This window comes from Ambystoma mexicanum, chromosome 4q, assembly GCF_040938575.1.
Source record: "Ambystoma mexicanum isolate Mex_15411 chromosome 4q, UKY_AmexF1_1, whole genome shotgun sequence".
NCBI lineage: Eukaryota > Metazoa > Chordata > Amphibia > Caudata > Ambystomatidae > Ambystoma > Ambystoma mexicanum.
This window is the reverse complement of record NC_090928.1, coordinates 992,995,940-993,014,521: the sequence shown is the minus strand read 5'-3', so window position 1 is coordinate 993,014,521 and position 18,582 is coordinate 992,995,940. Positions and strand designations below refer to the sequence as shown.

At 44.6% G+C, this 18,582-nt stretch overlaps 1 protein-coding gene across 9 annotated transcripts in view; it reads right to left on the bottom strand.

The window, feature by feature from the left end:
* Nucleotides 1–4,849: 4,849 nt before the first annotated feature.
* The window catches only part of PROX1 (prospero homeobox 1), a 142,270-nt gene continuing 128,537 nt past the window's right edge, over nucleotides 4,850–18,582 (bottom strand). For all 9 annotated transcript variants that reach the window (XM_069608553.1, XM_069608555.1, XM_069608557.1 and 6 more), the window contains one exon: nucleotides 4,850–12,099. In XM_069608553.1, coding sequence (XP_069464654.1) covers nucleotides 11,914–12,099 — 186 coding nt within the window. In that variant the 3' untranslated portion in view covers nucleotides 4,850–11,913. The remainder of the gene's footprint in view (nucleotides 12,100–18,582) is intronic.

Here is an 18,582-nt window from a genome sequence, read left to right as displayed (position 1 = left end):
TGCTTGGAAAAGCGAATTACCGTGAGGGAGTTAGAGGTGGATGAGCGAAGAGCTCAAGAAGGAAGATATTTAGGAAGAGACAGTTGAAGGTATTGAGGCCCCTGGCCCCAGAAGGCTTTGTGGACGATGCAGAGGGTTTTGAACTTAATCCTCGCAGCCACTGGGAGCCAGTGCAGAGATTTCAGTCCTGGAGAGATACGATCCCTGGGCTTGGGGCCAAGGATAAGTCTTGCAGTCCGGTTCTGGATTAGCTGCAGAGGATGGAGAGTAGAAGCAGCCAGATTTAGAAAGAGGCTGTTGCAAAAGTCCAGCCTAGAGAGAACCAGAGCTCTGACGACAGTGATCTTCTGGGGGAAGGATAGGAAATGAAGAATGCCTCTGAGGAGGTGCAGCTGGTAGTGTGACTTCTTAGAGATATCAGAGATGTAAGGAGAGAAGGAGACTGTGGCGTCGAAGATGACCCCGAGGTTTTTAGCCTCACAGGTGAGAGCAGGGAGAGGGCCAAGAGAGGCTGGCCAGAGAGTGACAGGAAAGGAGGGTGTAGGTGTGCTGATGTGGAGAATCTCAGTCTTGCTGGCATACAGGCAGAGATCAATGGTGGCACACCACTCCTGGATGGCGGATAGGCAGTCAGAGTTAAGAGAGGGAGAAGAGGTAGCTGAGGGTAGCCTGAAAATGAGCTGAGTGTCATCCGCATAGCACTGGAAGTTGGCAATGCAGTGGACAAGAAGTGCCAGGTATTGGGTGAACAGCCAGGGAGAGAGGTTAGACCCATGGGGAACACCACAGGTAGAGACAGAGATGGAGGAGAGGAAGGACCCGAGTTGGATCTGGGAGGGTCGATCGGAGAGAAAAGAAGTCAGCCATGCCAGGGCCTGACTCGTGATGCCCAGGTAATCACGGAGACGGTTGAGCAGGATGGCATGGTTGACCGTGTCGAAGGCAGAAGAGAGATCAAGTAAGATGAGGACACAGGGGGTGTTGGAATCAAGGTTAGAGAGCAGGTGTTTGCGGATGTTCAGAAGAACAGATTCCGTGCTTCTGGTAGCTCCTAAGCCAGACTGATGGTCGTGGAGACAACCAACAGATTCAGTGTGAAGATTAAGCTGGGAGATGGTCAGGTTTTCCAGGAGTTTGCCCAGGAAAGGAGTGATGGAGATTTGGCCATAGTTAGCCGGGCAGTAAGGGCCGCCAGAGGGCTAAGAAGAGGGTGCACAAGAGAGTGTTTCGAGGGGAGGGGAAGACTGCAATGGTGAAGGAGTGGTTACAGAAATCAGTGGGAGTGGGTTGTGGTGTACTGTCAGATTTAGGTAGAGTATCTCGTTGTGATTGGATTTTGTCTTGCAGAAGTGTGATTTTATTCAGGTGGGCGTCCTAAATACTGGAACACCAAGCTTTGTCTTTGACAATGACGTCTGGGCTGGAGGTGGGTGAGATGAGGTCTTTGAATATGTTGAACATTTCCTTGGATTTGGAGTTCGTTGTGGAAATGCGCCGGTTGAACGCTTCTGATTTAGCTTTAAAAATAGCTTTTGTGTATGTCGAAGAGATTTTTTAACTCTCTAAGGATGAGGTCATTGGGCGTAGATTGCCAGGAGGATAGGGCCAGGCATTTGGAAGAGCATAGGGTGGACAGTTCTTCTGTATACCAGGATCTGGTGTGCATAGATTTCTTTTCTTTTTTGTTTTTGATAGGGGCTATAGTGTCTATGGCTTTAGTGAGAGTGTGGGAGTATGTTGGTGAGGATGGTGGGATTGTTGGAAAAAGCAGGTTTGAGTTCCGGAGTGTCCAGGAGTGGGAGGAGGTTTAGTTTGGTCAATTTTTTCCGAGCTTCTGACTTTAGCCGGGGGGGCCTATGAAAGCCTTTTAGTAGTCGTACATGTAGTGCATTCCCCTTCACCAGCATGTGTTTTGACAGTAATCATTATCTCAGGTGTTGGTCAACCTCTTGCACTGGGATACACTAGTGGCATTTCTTCATATTCAACAGTAACTGCCCAATTCAGCTGTCTCTGTGAGTCGTGCACTCTCTGAATGCCATGTTCTTCACACATGCCCCGACGGTGATGTGTTTGTTAGGGAATCTCTTTTGAAAATAGCAGCTCAATGAGGCTCAGGCTGTGAGACACCTGGCCATTGTTGGTTGATGTGGCACACATTGAGGGTCACAGGTGAGGGTTGCCGGGGGGTGGTGTCCAGTCTGGATGGGGCTGCCTGTGGAGGGGAAGTCCCTTGTGGAGGGGGCAGCCTGCAGGGGGTGTTTCAGGTGATGGTTGCTGGGGGGTGGTGTCCAGTCTGGAGGGTGCAGCCTGTGGGGGGGTGTCCCTTGTTGAGGGGACAGCCTGCGGGGGGGTGACAGGAGATGGGTGATGGAGTCCATTCTGGAGGGGGCTGCCTGCGGGGGTGTCCAGTCTGGAGGGGGCAGCATGAGGGGGGTGTCACAGGTGAGTGGTGCTGGAGAGTGGTGTACAGTCTGGAGGGGGTCTGCCTGCGGGCGTGTCACAGGTGAGGGATGCCGGAGGTGGTGTCCAGTCTGCAAGGGGCTGCCTGTGGGGGGTCTCCCTTGTGGAGGGGGCTGGCTGCAGGGTGTGTCACATGTGAGCGGTGCTAGGTGGTGGTGTCCAGTCTGGAGCAGGCTGCCTGCAGGGGGTGTCAAAGGTGAGAGGTCCTGGGGGTTGGTGTCCAGTCTGGAGGGGGCTGACTGTGGGGGGTGTCCCTTGTGGAGGGGGCAACCTGCGGGGGGTGTCACAGGTGAGGAGTGATGAGGGGATGGTGTGCAGTCTGGAGGGGGCTGCCTGTGGGGGGTGTCCAGTCTGGAGGGGGCAACCTGCAGGGGTGTCACAGGTGAGAGGTGCTGGAGGGTGGTATCCGGTCTGGAGGGGGTTGCCTGTGGGGGCTGTCCCTTGTGGAGTGGGCAGCCTGCGGGGGGTGTCACAGGTGAGGGGTGCCGGGGTGTGGTGTCCAGTCTGGAGGGGTCTGCCTGTGGGGGGGTGTCCCTTGTTGAGGGGACAGCCTGCGGGGGGGTGACAGGAGATGGGTGATGGAGTCCATTCTGGAGGGGGCTGCCTGCGGGGGTGTCCAGTCTGGAGGGGGCAGCATGAGGGGGGTGTCACAGGTGAGTGGTGCTGGAGAGTGGTGTACAGTCTGGAGGGGGTCTGCCTGCGGGCGTGTCACAGGTGAGGGATGCCGGGGGTGATGTCCAGTCTGCAAGGGGCTGCCTGTGGGGGGTGTCCCTTGTGGAGAGGGCTGGCTGCAGGGTGTGTCACATGTGAGCGGTGCTAGGTGGTGGTGTCCAGTCTGGAGCAGGCTGCCTGCAGGGGGTGTCAAAGGTGAGAGGTCCTGGGGGTTGGTGTCCAGTCTGGAGGGGGCTGACTGTGGGGGGTGTCCCTTGTGGAGGGGGCAACCTGCGGGGGGTGTCACAGGTGAGGATTGATGAGGGGATGGTGTGCAGTCTGGAGGGGGCTGCCTGCGGGGGGTGTCCAGTCTGGAGGGGGCAACTTGCAGGGGTGTCACAGGTGAGAGGTGCTGGAGGGTGGTGTCCAGTCTGGAGGGTGCTGCCTGCAGGGGTTGTCCCCGGTGAGGGGTACTGGGGGTGGTTTCCTGTCTGGAGGGGGCTGCATGTGGGGGGTATCCATTCTGGAGGGGGCTGCCTGACGGGGGTGTCACAGGTGAGGGGTGCCGGGGAGTGGTGTCCAGTCTAGAGGGGGCTACCTGTGGGGGGTGTCCCTTGTGGAGGGGGCAGCCTGCAGGGGGTGTCACAGGTGATGGATGCTAGGTGGTGGTGTCCAGTATGCAGGGTGTGGCCTGCAGGGGGTGTAACAGGTGAGTGGTGCCAGAGGGTGGGGTCCAGTCTGGAGGGGGCTGCCTGCTGGGGGAGTCACAGGTGAGGGGTGCTGGTGTGTGGACTACAGTGGTTCATGTGCAGTAGGGGGGTATGTGGATAGGGTGGGTGCCGAGGGTGTAGGGGGAACTCACGTTTTTGTAAAGGATGTAGCCTACACTTACGAGGGGGCTTGTGATTTTGCTGGGGTATGACCTGGGCTTGCGAGGGAGGGCACCCATTTTCTCTGGGGTGTGGCCTGGGAATGTGAGGTCTTGTCGCGTGATTTCAATGGTGTACAGGCTGGCCTTGCAAGGGAGGGCACGCATTTTCTGTGGGGTACGGCCTGGGAATGTGAGGTGTTGTCGCGCAATTTCGCTGGGGTACAGCAAGGGCTTTCGAGGGAGGGCACGTGTTTTCTCTGGGGTGCTGCCTGGGATTGCGAGTTGTTGTCAGGCGATTTTGCTGGGTGCTGTCTGCTGGGGCAGGGATGACGCGCAGGCTTGCGCTGTGTTAGTCCTATAACTGGCTTTTTAGTGTGCGTGGGGGGCGTTCCTCGCTCAGCTTGTTGTTACTTGCGCGCCGGCTAGTAATGCCTCTTGAAGTCCATGAATATGCATGCCGTGCAAGGTTTTTTCTGCAACATGGCTCGCGCAGGTTCCTTCTCGACGTGCGGCCCTTGCGCCACTTCTGCGTCCGATTCCATGAATCAATCCCTTCGTTCTTTGGTATTTTAGTTCTAGATACTCCAGGAACTATAAAGTTAAAAGACTCAAATGGAAGTCACTGTCATTTAACTGGGATAGATTGACAGTCACAGATCTATTTTGATTTCAAAACCATGATTAAAATAACATACATTTCAATAACTCATCAGTAAGAAAAAATAGATCTTTCACCAAAGCGTTTGGAATTAGCTGGTTCCATAAATCTGCTATGTCAAATCAGTTTTTCCTTCAGTTCAGTGAACCAATAGAGGGTGGTGAGCATTCTGAAACATGCTGAGAAATAAATATAAACAATGTCGATGAGCTTGCAATTTATATTTTATTTTGCACAAGCTTGCATATATACTGCACATACATTCAGTTCAGAGAAGATGGAAGGCACACAAGGCAATTGAACTACTGAATTCTTTAAGTGGTACAAAGCAAAAAGGTAAAAGTCTGGAGAGTATACAAAAGCATAAAACACACAAAATACCCCCACCCCAAAATGTTTTAATTTAGTAGCTGCCGAGCTCACTTTTTACCAAGATTTCAAAAGCATGTGTCTACTGCACCATTTTCCTTAAAGAGACAGGGAATCTTGTTGTTTTGTCATATCATCGGTTCATATTACAGTACATCCTCGGTAATACAACATTGTACACCTTTTTCAAATAAATTAGGATAAATTAAACAATAAATTATTCAAAATCTTTAGAACTTGACAACAACAAAACATCCACAGTTGAAATTGCCTCTAGCTAGAAAAGAAAATCAAAAATGAACGTTATCAATTCAGTTATACTATATTCAAATTAAAGGTTTTTATTTTTTACAAAAAAAAGCTTAATATGCTATTTACAACATATTGCTAAATAATATAAAGGCAGTTATTTTCATGGTTTGTATTTATATACACAAGTGATATCCAAGATAATATTGAGGTAATTCTTAACCTTTGACTCTTCCTGGTGCATTATGGAAATTATTTATTCAATCCACAAATACATTTTGGGGTACATGGGGCCTGATGTACAAAAGCTTTTTTCGATGGGAAATCCCCTTTCAAAAACGCTTTGTAACTCAGGTGCATGAATTAAAGTTACATCAGCACAGCAAAATGTTACTTTGTACATCTTTACAAGTATAGGAACGAAATGTCTCGAAGTCGATGCACTTTTCTTTGCTTGTGCCTTCAGTAGGTAAACTTGCAGAGTTTAATTACCGCAATTTTGAGAACAGGTTTGTAGCATTTCTAATTCGACTAGAAATACTGCAATGAATTGAGTCTCCTCTATGCATCATTCAAATAAAAAAATATGTTTTCAGAAGAAGCAAAGGTTAAATACCCGTTTTTATCCTAGCATCAGAGATGAACATTATCAGCTTGAATTCCAAAAGATGCTTTACAAAACAAACAACAAAAATGCATTTCCTTCAACATAACATGTAAGTGCAATACAGTAACTGCTTACTCAAGGAACAGTTACAACTGTTAAGGGGAGCCTTTTGAAAACAATGCATTATACAATTATCAAATACATACTTTTAAATAGAAGGGCAACACATTTAAATTTGTGGTACTAATGACTATCTCACTGAATTTTATACACAAGGCAAATAGTTTTTGCTTTAACTACACATGTACAAACTTTACTTTTGGGGTTTTAGAAAACTTTTTGTACATTACAAATTTTGCAATGTTGCTGGTGATAATCCTACTTTAAATTCAAAATGCTCCACTTTCATTTCCTACTTAAATTCACATGTAATCATATTAAAAAGCATTTTACATTTATAGTACTTCATATACACATAATAAAATCTGACATTTATAGAAATGATATCACCCATTGTCCTTAATGAAAACTGTATTATTTCTTACAAAGTTGAAAATTAGGTTTCAAGAATGTGGTCAACTACGTAGTGTCACACTGTATGTGTTTTTCTTTATAAATCTGACATTTTATCATTATTCACTTTTTTTAAAATCTTGCTCCTTATTCAATAACAACAATACAGCATACTATTTACATTGCTTTATAAAAGTTCCCCTCAGTTTCAGAGATTCGCCATTTATCTGGTAGAGTAACACACAAATCTGCAAACTTAAACACTTTCATTAAATAATACTCATAGGCACAAAGCAAACCTCAGGAATACACGGGTGAACACTTCCTTAAATAGATACAACACCCTAACGTCGTCCACATGTTTACCATGACTGTGAAACATTCTCATTACACACCATATAGTAAAAATGATGTCTCACAATTGTAACTAGAACATTCTGTCCACAAAAGATATCTAAAGTAGGTTTTCAATCGAAAGAGGAAAAGGCTAAGGGTTCCACTTCTGATGCATGTATATACACACACATATATGGGCCTGATTTACAACAGCTTTTTTCAATGGGAAAATCCTACTGAAAAACAAATTGGTAAATGAGGCCCATATATATATATTTTAGATGTATGTGTGTGTATATAAATATATATCTATTCATACGTTTGTATATATAGATATACATAAATATATATACATACACATATATAGGTATGTCACATTGTATGAACTATTGCTTCTATACTACTTTCCTGGTAGGCTAAGAGATCAATTTATTTGTACTGCAGTTACAAAAAATTGGCTTCTACAACTGTTTTCAAAACTTGAATGCAGATTAAACAATTGCGGAAAAAATAATTTGCATCATCAACTGACTCTAAACATTATTTTCTTCGAAAATGTACAGCATTCTCATGCTTGGTTTTAAAAAGACACAAAATACGCATAGCTATCAACATCATGTTGAACAGTCAGAAATCAAAATCTAGTGTTTATTGCAAATGTAGACTTTAAATGTTACATTTGAAATGTGTAATTGTAGCCACAGAAGGCACAGGACATTTGTACTTGTGGGGAATACTGATTGTTTGAAGGATTCTGATCCTTCCGCTGGTGCATTTAGGGATTAGGCACAGATTATAAGGGAAAATACATGTATAATACTTAAGAATGACAACGCAGGACTTTTACATTTTTTACTTATTTTTCTATGTAAAATGGTTTTTTGTGCTATGAAAAGTTAATTAACCGCCCTCCAATGTCCACACTGCTTAATGAACACTGTGGATACAGCACCAATAAAAAGGAGCTATGTTGTACTTTTAATTTAGTAAAAGTAATCTCATATTTGTAAATGTAATGGGAGGCACAAAGGCAATATGGCTATAATGCATATCATGCTAATACTCATAAATTATTATTTTACCAGTTTGAAAAGGTGCTTTAGGTCACAGGCAAAGAAAATCCTACTTTCAACCACTCTGAAGTTTCAAGTATTATAGACAAACTTGTTTTAACAAATGTAAAATCATGACGCTTTATGAACGCAGTTTCACTCATCAAGATTGCTCAACGCAAATACTGAAGCAGATAAAAAAAAAAACGTCATGCCATACCAGGACATATCGAATGGTGCTGTTATTTTCTATGGATGCAGTGTGACTTCTTAGGTCAGGAGAAAAAGCAGATAATTTTTCAGTTGTGGGTGTATTACTAGATTCCTTTTAGCTGTTTTAGAATTCTGCAATTCATGTAACGTCCTAATGTGTGCACTTTAAAAATAAATATAGATATAACTATACACATGTTTGATTAACTTCAGCTCTATATATATGTGTATATAGATATATATGGGTCTCATTTACTAAACTCAAAAAGTAGTTTAAGCAAGATTAGATTTCTAAGCTAAAAAAAAAGTGAAAGTAGAACTTTAGCAATTTTTTGGTGTAAGTTTTACTTACACTATTTTTTTAGCTTAGTAAAGGTTAGTAAATCAGCCCGATTCATATATATAAACCTATCTTTATAGGGCTAATTTACTACGCTCAAAATAATAGGGTAAGTAATACTCACATAAAAAATAACCTAAGTTCCACTTTCATTTAGTTTTTCTTACACTAGTTCTTCGAGATTAGTAAATCAGCCCCATATACATGAAATCTATATCCATCTCTCACTCTATTTAGACAGAGAGATTGTGAGATGGAAATCAATGTACATGTATAGACATTTCATATCTTCCCATTAATCTTTCTCTCTTTCTAACTCTAGCAAGGCAACCTCAGAGTAAAACGCTTAAATGCACATTGAAACTGATAGCAAATATTATGTTCTTACTCGTCTATACACCACAGATACTATCAGTGCTAAGGAATTGTGAAAACGCATCATGTACTGTTTAATTGAATGTTAGCAGGTTTGTAAGGCCTAGTGCTGAAAATAGTTGTTTTTATACATTTAAACCCATCAGTAGTTTTTGTAAATGTAGTTAAACTGCTCACTGATTAAACTGATGAAATGATCTATGATCAGGTCAGGTAGATCAATGAGAAAAATCTGTCAACCTCCAATATTATATATTGTTTTTACAAAAGGGCCACTTGCCATGCAGTGCTGGTAGCTAAAACTTGTTCAGTTGCGATCGGCCATTCATCAAACCCGTGATTTACTAAATATTTCTGAGTTCTGCTGCACGTGAACTAAGAATTTCTGCACACATGAATGAGGGCATAAGTCTCAATTCTGGCTAAAAGTAGTTACTGTCAAGGATTCTGTGCTGTGCCACCAACTGGCTTCCGAAAAGTCTACCCAGCTTCAACACTGACATTAGGTGGTAGGGCAGGCTATATGCATATTTTTCTGGTTTCAACAATGTATATTTTCTTCACTCAGAGTGAAATCCAAAAATCATAAAAGGGATTTGGGGCACTTGCTCCATGCCCTTGTTTTCTCAAGAGTGCAATCTAATTGGAAAGAAGATGTTGTGAAAATGTGGTTATTCGCATTAAAAAGACATGGAACTACATTTGCAGATTAGAAATAGAAGACCAATGGTTGGTCCTACCTGAAAATAAAGACTATAAAATGGAAGTCTACAAAAATCTTGAATGGAAACTTATCTACAATCTTTTTTTAATCATAACATGTCAAACAAATAAGTGCCCCAACACTCCGACAAGGGAACCATCTTTACTCCCCTCCATTGTATCCTCATATACAACAATGAAATCACTATTCCCAAAATGTCAAACTTCATTTAAATCAGTCTGCATTTGTATAGTTCAATTGTTTTCCTATATATTTTTGTAGTCATTATTTACACTAGGGTTCGAACAAACCTGCCTTTATGGATGGGTTTACTTCTTCTGTCAGTAAAGAATGTTTGTAGTGTATTTACCTACATAATAAAAGACTATTCATTGAAGAAAGCACAAGATAATAGCAGCTAGCTTTCTTGTGTTATGCCAGAATAGTTAAAAGAACCTTGCAGGATTTATGCTAAATGTTTACCTGATTGGTAGGCCAGCTTCGGTGTTAACTTCAGACCGGATATCCTACCAAACTAATCCAAAAAAGCTGCACTTCACACATCTGAAGTCACCACTGACTAATAGTGTGACAGAGTATCCTACCCTACTACCGTAAAGAGGACATAGCTGTAAATGTACTTTAATTGCTTGCACCTTCCTGTGCTTCTTCTCATTTACGTTTGGGCGTAACTACTTTCCATTTGGAAAAGGTGAGTCTGTGCCAAGGCAAAATAATTAAAAACAGATAAAGGACCAGTTTCTCCTCATTGTTAGCTTGAAGTAATAGGCTACTTGTGAATACTTCCCACTTTACTGGAGCTAATTTAACATACTTGCCTACACACTGAATATTGGTTGTTGGCTCAGCTCTTTTCAGTTGGACCTTGCTCTGTGGCATATGCCAGCACTCGTTGAACCCTGCTTTAAATCCATTGTCTCTGTTTGCTACATGGCAACATACTTCCTTATTCACTAGGTTTATTGAATTCTGAGTGGAACAGTACTTTAAGTCATCTGTGTACCAGCTAACGCTAGATATGCCCACTCATTCTGGCCTTCTTGTATAAACAAAACTTGCCCAAGTCACTCTTAAATCTTCCCTCATGCCTTCCCAAACACTGTGTGTCATGCTTACTCAGTTACTACATACTCCTTTGTGGCACCCTTTCACGTTCACAGAACTCACTACCTGGCAGCATATTCACTGCTTCATTGGTTGTGGGAACATTGCGAAGAAACCTTATATTATGCGTTTCTTATTATGACGTGCAAGCCAAACATGGAAACTTTATCAATAATGAGAAAGGGCCTGATTTGCAAAGAGTTTTTCAATTGAAAAATGACACTGAAAGACGCTTTGTACATCAGGCTCAAAGTCAGTTGGGGAAAAGCTTGAGCTTCTTCACCACTAGGCCATGCCCCTTCTGTACATAGAAACGTTTAAGGCCTGATTTACAAAAGGGGTTTTGAATGGGAAACCCCCATTAAAAAAGGCTTTGTAAATTAGGCCTTTAGTCTTTTGGGACATATTGCACAGTGAAGTACGGGTCCACACCTCGGCCTACCCGTCCTAGGTAGAGAGAGTCACTTAAAAAACATAATAAGGGATAGATGAACATTCTCCGGGATTACCTAAAAACACTGGAATTCCTGTGAGCATCTTCCCATTCCATTGTTTGTGGAATGTCCGTGCTACTATAAACAAGGACTAACTGGCTGCTATTACCGGTAGCATCAATGGGAATAAGACAAGGCAACATCGAATCATGTTTTTCTTTGTGGGAAGGAAATGCTTCCTACTTTTCTATTTACATTTAAACATGAAGCGCTTTATACATCTGTGCACATGAGTAACTGGCCTCAATCTTGGTGTAAAATGGCTTCACCTTGTTATAAATGATCATTACTGCTCACACTATTCCAAATTTTGCATGTTAAATCAGGAAACAATAATTGCAGTGTTTTCTTGTGGAGGGAATGCTGCAAATGTACACGCCGTGTGTTTAGGAGGTGAAGCCGGATCTAAAACATGCGTGATAGAAGAACAAGCTCATGAACACACTCCAGTAAATTCAGACATTTTGCTATGTACATGCGCTGTGCCTTTCAGAAACTGCGGGTATTGAGCCGCTGCGCATCTTATGTGACAAAAACACTGCGGTGTCGTGAGCAATATGACTGACGAAACATAATGCCCTAGCTTGCTAAAGCAGGATCTGCACAGTTCAAAATCGTTTCCCTGAAAATTACCCCATCAAGGATCCAATCGATAAGGGGTTCTACGTAGAAAAGCAGACCGGGGCCCTAAGGAAAATCATTATGCCCTCAAACCTGACAAAATAAAATAAATAAATAGAATCCATAAGAATTACGTTTCATATACACATACATATATGTAAATATAGAAATTATATACACATGTATGAAATTACAAATTAGACACACAAGACGTGGGCACAGGGATGGGGCTGCTTCTTTCCATACATTCTGTAAGAGCTGTTTGCAGAATCGCTACTCGTGTAGCAGCTCTTGTAGGCAGTTTGGGGATTTGAAAATCTCAGGGACTTCACTGTCCAGCTTACAGATGACCTTGTATATGGCCTTTTTCCAGGAAGGATCAACATCTTTGCCGGCAATAATGGCATTGAAAAACTCTCGTAACGTGATCTGCGCCACTTCCAGGAATCTCTCCGGAACCTGCCGACACAAGGAGACAATGGCATTAATAAAGTTTTTAGTTTCAGGTCCCTGGATCTTCAAAGGAGAATTACGCTCATTCTTTCTAGCAAGACGGGGCTTAGGGCACATGACACCTGCAGGTTCTAAATACGGCAGCCCTCTATTCTCTGGCGGACGGCAAGTTATTTATAGGCAATAGCCAACAGTTTAGAAAATATGTGCCTGATGCCTTTGCAAAGTCTAGCAAGCAGTCTGCGAGAGCAATGCCAAGGTCTGCTGGGTGCAGTGTGCTGGAGGCAAACAATGTGCATAGCACAAGTACAAGGATTTATTGCAGAACAGATTTCAAAAGCAACCCATCTGAGGAATGTTAAATGGCTGACTACAAGTGGAGACGTTCTGGGACCCGAACCTAACTCTGAGCGCGCTCTTCATGCTCTGTATCAGCACCTCTTCAAGTGAGAAATGTGTTTTCCATGCTTAACAATAGAGGAAGAGGGCATATGAATAACCAGCACAGAGAAGTATCCGCCTTGCAGTCAAAAGCCTCTGCCTCTTCTAAATCATGGTTCACAGAAGGTTATACAAGTTAATTTAAATGTACACATGACATGTGTTTGACATAGCACGGCCATGGCGCCAAGAAGCAACAAAGCGCATTACAGAGTGCATTCTTTGCACTGATGTGCATAGAACACTATGGTGGTGTACGCGGATTATTACGGCAACTAGGGCGTGGTGGGGACAAGGAGGAGCATGACATTGGAGCAGTACTGGACAGCACACTGCACGGTTAGTTGTTATATACTTGCATTGAATTACAGATATTTACAATGTGTTGCACAGAGGCAAACATATTTGCCCAGAATCATTTTGGTGAATTGGTGAAGCTGGGATTAGAAACCATGTTTCGTACAATGTAGCCATTAGAATCCATATCTTAAAGTGCAGTCCCATGAGGATGTTAACAGTGATTTCATAGGTAAGTGTGAACCACCGGAGGTCTTAGTAACATTACTTCCTGTGCCCATAGCAGTAACCTTGGAGAGGGATTCCCGCTAGCTGCCCATTGGATAGGGAAATCCACCATTATGAATATTAAGGGAAATTCTATTTCACAGAAAGACTAATTCTGAAACTGCATGCTGAGCCGGACATCTAGATTTAGCATGTGGCTGACAGAGATTCACAGCACTTAGTAGAGTTTATCCATACATTGGATATTCAAGGGTCCGTTTTTCAGTGCCAAAGGCCTCACCTCGCCTAAGGGGGGTGCAGAGGGCTGGTGAAAGCAGGGGAGCTGGGGAGCACTGGCATTATTAGCTTTGGTGCACCCAGCCCTCCCTTTTACTTAAAAGGAGGGGCTGGGTGCAGCAAAGGTGTGACACCAGTGCGTGCATCTCTCAGACACAGTAGGCAGCTCTTTCATTCAAAGAGCCACATTGTTAAAAACCACCGGCTCCTTAAGTGATACGTCTGTCTGATGCGTGATTACTCTGTACTCAGAAACAGGGGAGGGCTGGAGGGCCCAGCTTTCGTATTATTTCAGAGTACAGAGTCATCAGGCAGCATGAAAGCCCTATTGCCTGATGATTCTTTACGCAGAAACAATAGGAGAGCCGGGCCCTCCAGTGAAGCCACAGTAAGGGCAATGCCTTTTCTTATTTTCTAATCTGCTAATCTGAAGTGCTGACACCTGCAGGCAGCCGTGTAACCGTGCAGCGCTTCGCTTACACAGGCTGCCTGAAGTGTCAGCTTGGCTAGGGATAGTCGGGGGTGGGCCCTGGATCGGGAGCCCTTTCTAGAGACTGCCGGGGCTTGGCCCCTGGCTGACCCCAGCCCACTTAAAGCTCTGGCCTTACGGACATGGTTCTTTGCTACGCCAGGTGGCGGCACTCTTACATTGCCCCAAATGTACACAAGTATACTGATACATGCACACCAGAATCAAAGCAGGGTCGTTTACGATTACTTTTTAACAACAACACATCCTAAGGTTCCTTAGAAGATGTGCAGTACATTTAAATTCACATGTAACGCAGAATGTGTTCAATTCACATCTCCAAAAATACATGACTTAATTCTTTTTAAAATAACAGGCATGCAAAATAGCACGTGAGAATGTTCTTCCGGCCTTCTTAGTTGTATATTTCACCAAGTTACACTGCACCAAGACACAATATGGGTCATGTGTGTGCATTATGAATACTCAACCCTGGTTCATTCATCCACTCCGATTTTGCAGCTGCTACTAAGACTCTGGAAAAAGCCAACGAATATTTTGTGATGACTGCAGACTGGCATCTCCACAGAACGTATTCTGATTATTTTCCTCTATATTCGTCTGTTAGGATTTCCCTATCAGGACTTTCATGCAAAGTCACTTAAGAACCTCTTTGAGGGCGTGCTCTCTTTGCACCGGTTGCCAGAACGCTGTAGTCTTCAGTTGAGAACTTACGATAATGAATGGGATATAAAGGTTGAGAGTCTCGGTGAAGTTGTCAAAAGAAGAGAAAAGTGTAGGCACCCTTCAGAGAAACACCAAAAGAAGAGATTACAGATCCAAGTGTTGAGTAGTAAAACGGGACAAGATACTCCCCGGTCCAGAGAAACCCTGTCAGGCATGGGTGAGGGTAGATGAGTGGCTGAAGTGGCGGAGGACAGGTGAAGGATTAAACCAGCACCCAAACAGCATCCCAAATACACAAAGCAGAGAGCATGTGCTGGTGTGGAGCAAGGTTGCACAGTGAACCATAAAAAAACAAAGAATCAGCAATGACCACATGAGCCATTTTCATGAAACCCTTATGGTCACTTGCAATGCTTCCGTATATTTCTGAAATATTATTGATAACTGGAAAAAATAATAGTACCTTCAGCACCTACCCACAAATCAATCAAATATGAATTTGAGGGGCACCATCATTAATCTGCAGCGACTTTAAAAAATGTAAAACATCAGTGACAATGCACTCATTGAAAATATGAGCGGCTCAATCCGTTAATATGCAGGCAATCCTCAACTGTACTTATAAGTAATAGGTAATCAAGATATTATAGGATTCGCTAAATGCATGAGCACTTTAATGGATAGGATGGCGCACCACTGCTTAAAAGTCAACCTTCAGAAAAGCAAAGTACTATTCTTGTCTGTCCCATCTCTCCTACCCATTAAAGGTTGTCTGCGATCCTCCACAGTAGAGGGGATTACCCCAAACATTCTCTCCAGTGCTTTTTACAGGGCATCGTACACAAGGCAAGCTTAAGCTCGCCCTCCATTATCTAAAACATTGTAAAAGCAGCTTTATATCAACTACACATTTAGAAACATCAAAGATCTTATATGAGCATCTGATTGAGACTTCCCAGTGAAAGGTCTTAGGATGGTACGACTGGACTACAGTAGCTAGCACCCTTCAAACAGTCCTCCCAAAATCATGACTTGTTATCTTCATTTGCAGTGCAACATTCTGACTCCCAATTAGTTTCATGCACTTGATACTTCAATCACGGCATCAAGGTCGCCGACACAAGATGGACTGCATAACATACAGAGCCGCCCAATCAACCACACAAAATGCCTAGCCACCAATAGCTCCATCTCTTATGGCTGTTGTTGCCTTTACAGAAGGAAGATCCTACGCCACAAAGCACTGTCTCTTCAGAAGGAACACCTTAATCCTTTTCTGCCAGTGCCAAAATAAATATGACGCTCTCTGCACCTCCCTCAACCTCTAATCTGTGTCTCACGCCATCCCTCATAATTCTCAGGAAGAATCTAAAAAACCTCCTCAGGAAATTTCAGACTGGTGAGAAGTTATCAAGCCTGCATGAACTTTCTCCCCATTTCACACTCTCCAGTGTGCCTACACACACCTTGCATGCACCTGTTTGCTCTTCAGTAGATAGAATAACCTTTATCATCATCGATGACAAGTTTCTACTGTCCCTCTCTCTCTCTCTCAGTTATCCCCAGACATGCTTTCTCCACAGACCCTGACCCTAAGTATTTCTCAAATGTTGGTCCAGTCAAAGCAATTCAAGTACATGTCAAGCTTCCTTTCAAAGGTCCTGCCATATCTGTTTTAGGCTCAACAAAGGTAATGCTACCCATGCCTTCTCCCTCCTCTCTTCACATGCTGTCTGCCATTTACCTTTTCACTTCCATATGCTTGTCCACTACCACATAGAAAGTTACCAAAAACCGGCCCACCGTCCTATTGTCCTTTACTACTGTTAGAACATCATCCCCTCTTTGACTTTGACTAAGAAGTGTCCAATCTTTGATTCGCTTTTTGTCTATTTTGTGTGTTTCTTGTTTACATCTAATGACCTATGGCATTCCTTCCTGATGCACTTCTCAGCCTGGGCATGCCAATCAAACTATTAAAATAAAGTACATGTGTAGCCCTAGTTTTATTTGGACCCTGGCTACTGGCATTGACCATCACCACTGGGCCAGTGGGGGACCACTTATCAGACCCCGCCAAATAGACCAGCTGCAATGACAGGCACCTGCTAATTAAAACACAATGGCCCTCATTCCCAGATTGGAGGTAGCCATGGCGCTATTTGCGCCATGGCTGCCTCCAATACCGGGTCCGGCACCGGTCTGGTTGAATGGGGACTTACCGGGACATTCCGACCTGTGCAGACCCGGTAAATCCCCATTCAACCAACCATTCCCCATTCCCATTGAGCCCATAAAGGGCTCAATGGGAATGGGGAAGGCACTAATAACGGGCCCGCGAATAGCAGGCCCGTTATTAGCGCCCTGGTCCCTTAGCGGGACCCGTAAAGGATGTGTGGTCAGACCACATGTCCTTTACGGTTCCCGCTAAGGGACCCCGGAATTGGACAGTAAGGGATTACCGGTACCGGTCTCCTTACCGGTGCCCGGTATCCCTTACCGCCCAACTCATAATGACCCCCAATGTTACTTTCTTACTACGCAACAGGGGATGGGCTAACCCCCCCCCCCCCGAGTTCTTAACACCAAACACACATTTGGTAAATTTCATATAAGACTCCAGACACCAAGGTGGATTTTTTGAAGTCCCAACAGGGAAACATTTTTTTTATTAATCCACAACAAACCCTATTAACTTGTACTATTACACATGTCTTAAAACTCCCTTATTTTTACGTTTCCCTGGCGTGGTTCCCCTTTTAGGGATCTGTTCGGCCAGCTCACCGTCCCTGCAAGGGGTCACTGTGGGACCCTTAGAGTGAACTGACGGGACACACCCTCTCCTGCCTGTCCTGTACCACCCAGCTGCAGGCGGGGCCACAGGACGGCCCCAGGAGGAGGCTCTCTCCCAGGGAGGCCTCTGCCAGGCCACCATCTACTCCAACCCTCTCACACCATCTAAATCCTCTCTCAACAACCACCCAACTAAACAAGCACACATACCTATACGCATAGGGGGTGGGTCATGCTCGTTCAGGGGGGCAGCCACCCCCAGGTGGCAACCTTGTTTTGGCGGTGCCCACGTGGGTTACCATTGCTGTCATTATCGTTAACGGGTCCAAAAAGGTCTATGCATAATATGGTGCCCCATTGCCTCTTGGAGCGCCGCCAAACGGTTGCAAGACTGGCATAGTTTTTTCTTTTGTTTGGTGCTTGGAGCATCCCGGGGGCGCCGTGCACTCACTGTCGCTACTGGCTGCTTCAATACGTTCCCCTCCGGGAGTTTGGGGGGCAGGGCTCGCCCGCTCCATCATGGTGGTTGGAGAAGAAGAAGTGTGTGGTGTACTAGTAGCAGTGCAGAGGTGGAAGTAGGAGGCGGAGTAACAATGGTGCCGAGGTCGGAGTAATAGGAGGTGGAGTAGTGGCGGTGTGGAGGTGGGAGTAGTAGCAGACGGACTTAGTAGTACTGAGAGGTTGGGAGTAGAAGGAGGCAGAGAAGTAGATGTGTCTAGGTGGGAGTAGTAGGAGGGAGAGGCGGGAGCAGTAGTAATATAGGAGGGGAGAGTAGTAGGAGAGGGTAAGTTCAGCGGGTAGAGTGAAGGACATAGGTATCATTGGACGGACAGAGAATAGACAGGGAGGGAGAGTGGGAGAAGAGAGGGAGGAAAGGAAGGGAGTGGAGTAGTGAAGCAGTAAGAGAGGGAGTATGGCAGAAGAGAAAGCACTAAAAGGGCATGGGCGATCAGGCAAGAGCCCAGAGTGACTGAGGGGTGCCATCAAACTGGGGTTCTGGATAGGTGGCATCTAGATTGTTCCCTGAGGAAGTCTAGGTAGATAAGGCGTTTGCCTTTAGGACCTCACCTATAGCTAGACAGCTTTTGGAACGTAGGGGTTACTGATGACTAGCATCAGTCCGGCTTTGAGGGAAGCCTCAGTTAGGGTGGGACAGCCGGTCCCAAGGTTAGAGAGGGACGGCCAGTAGGCACGTTGCAAATCCAAATAAAAACCCATGAACATCACTATTGGAGTTGGTGTGCCCTTCGGGGCCATCTGTAACGCTGCACAAAACAACAGAGCAGCAAGCATAGCTA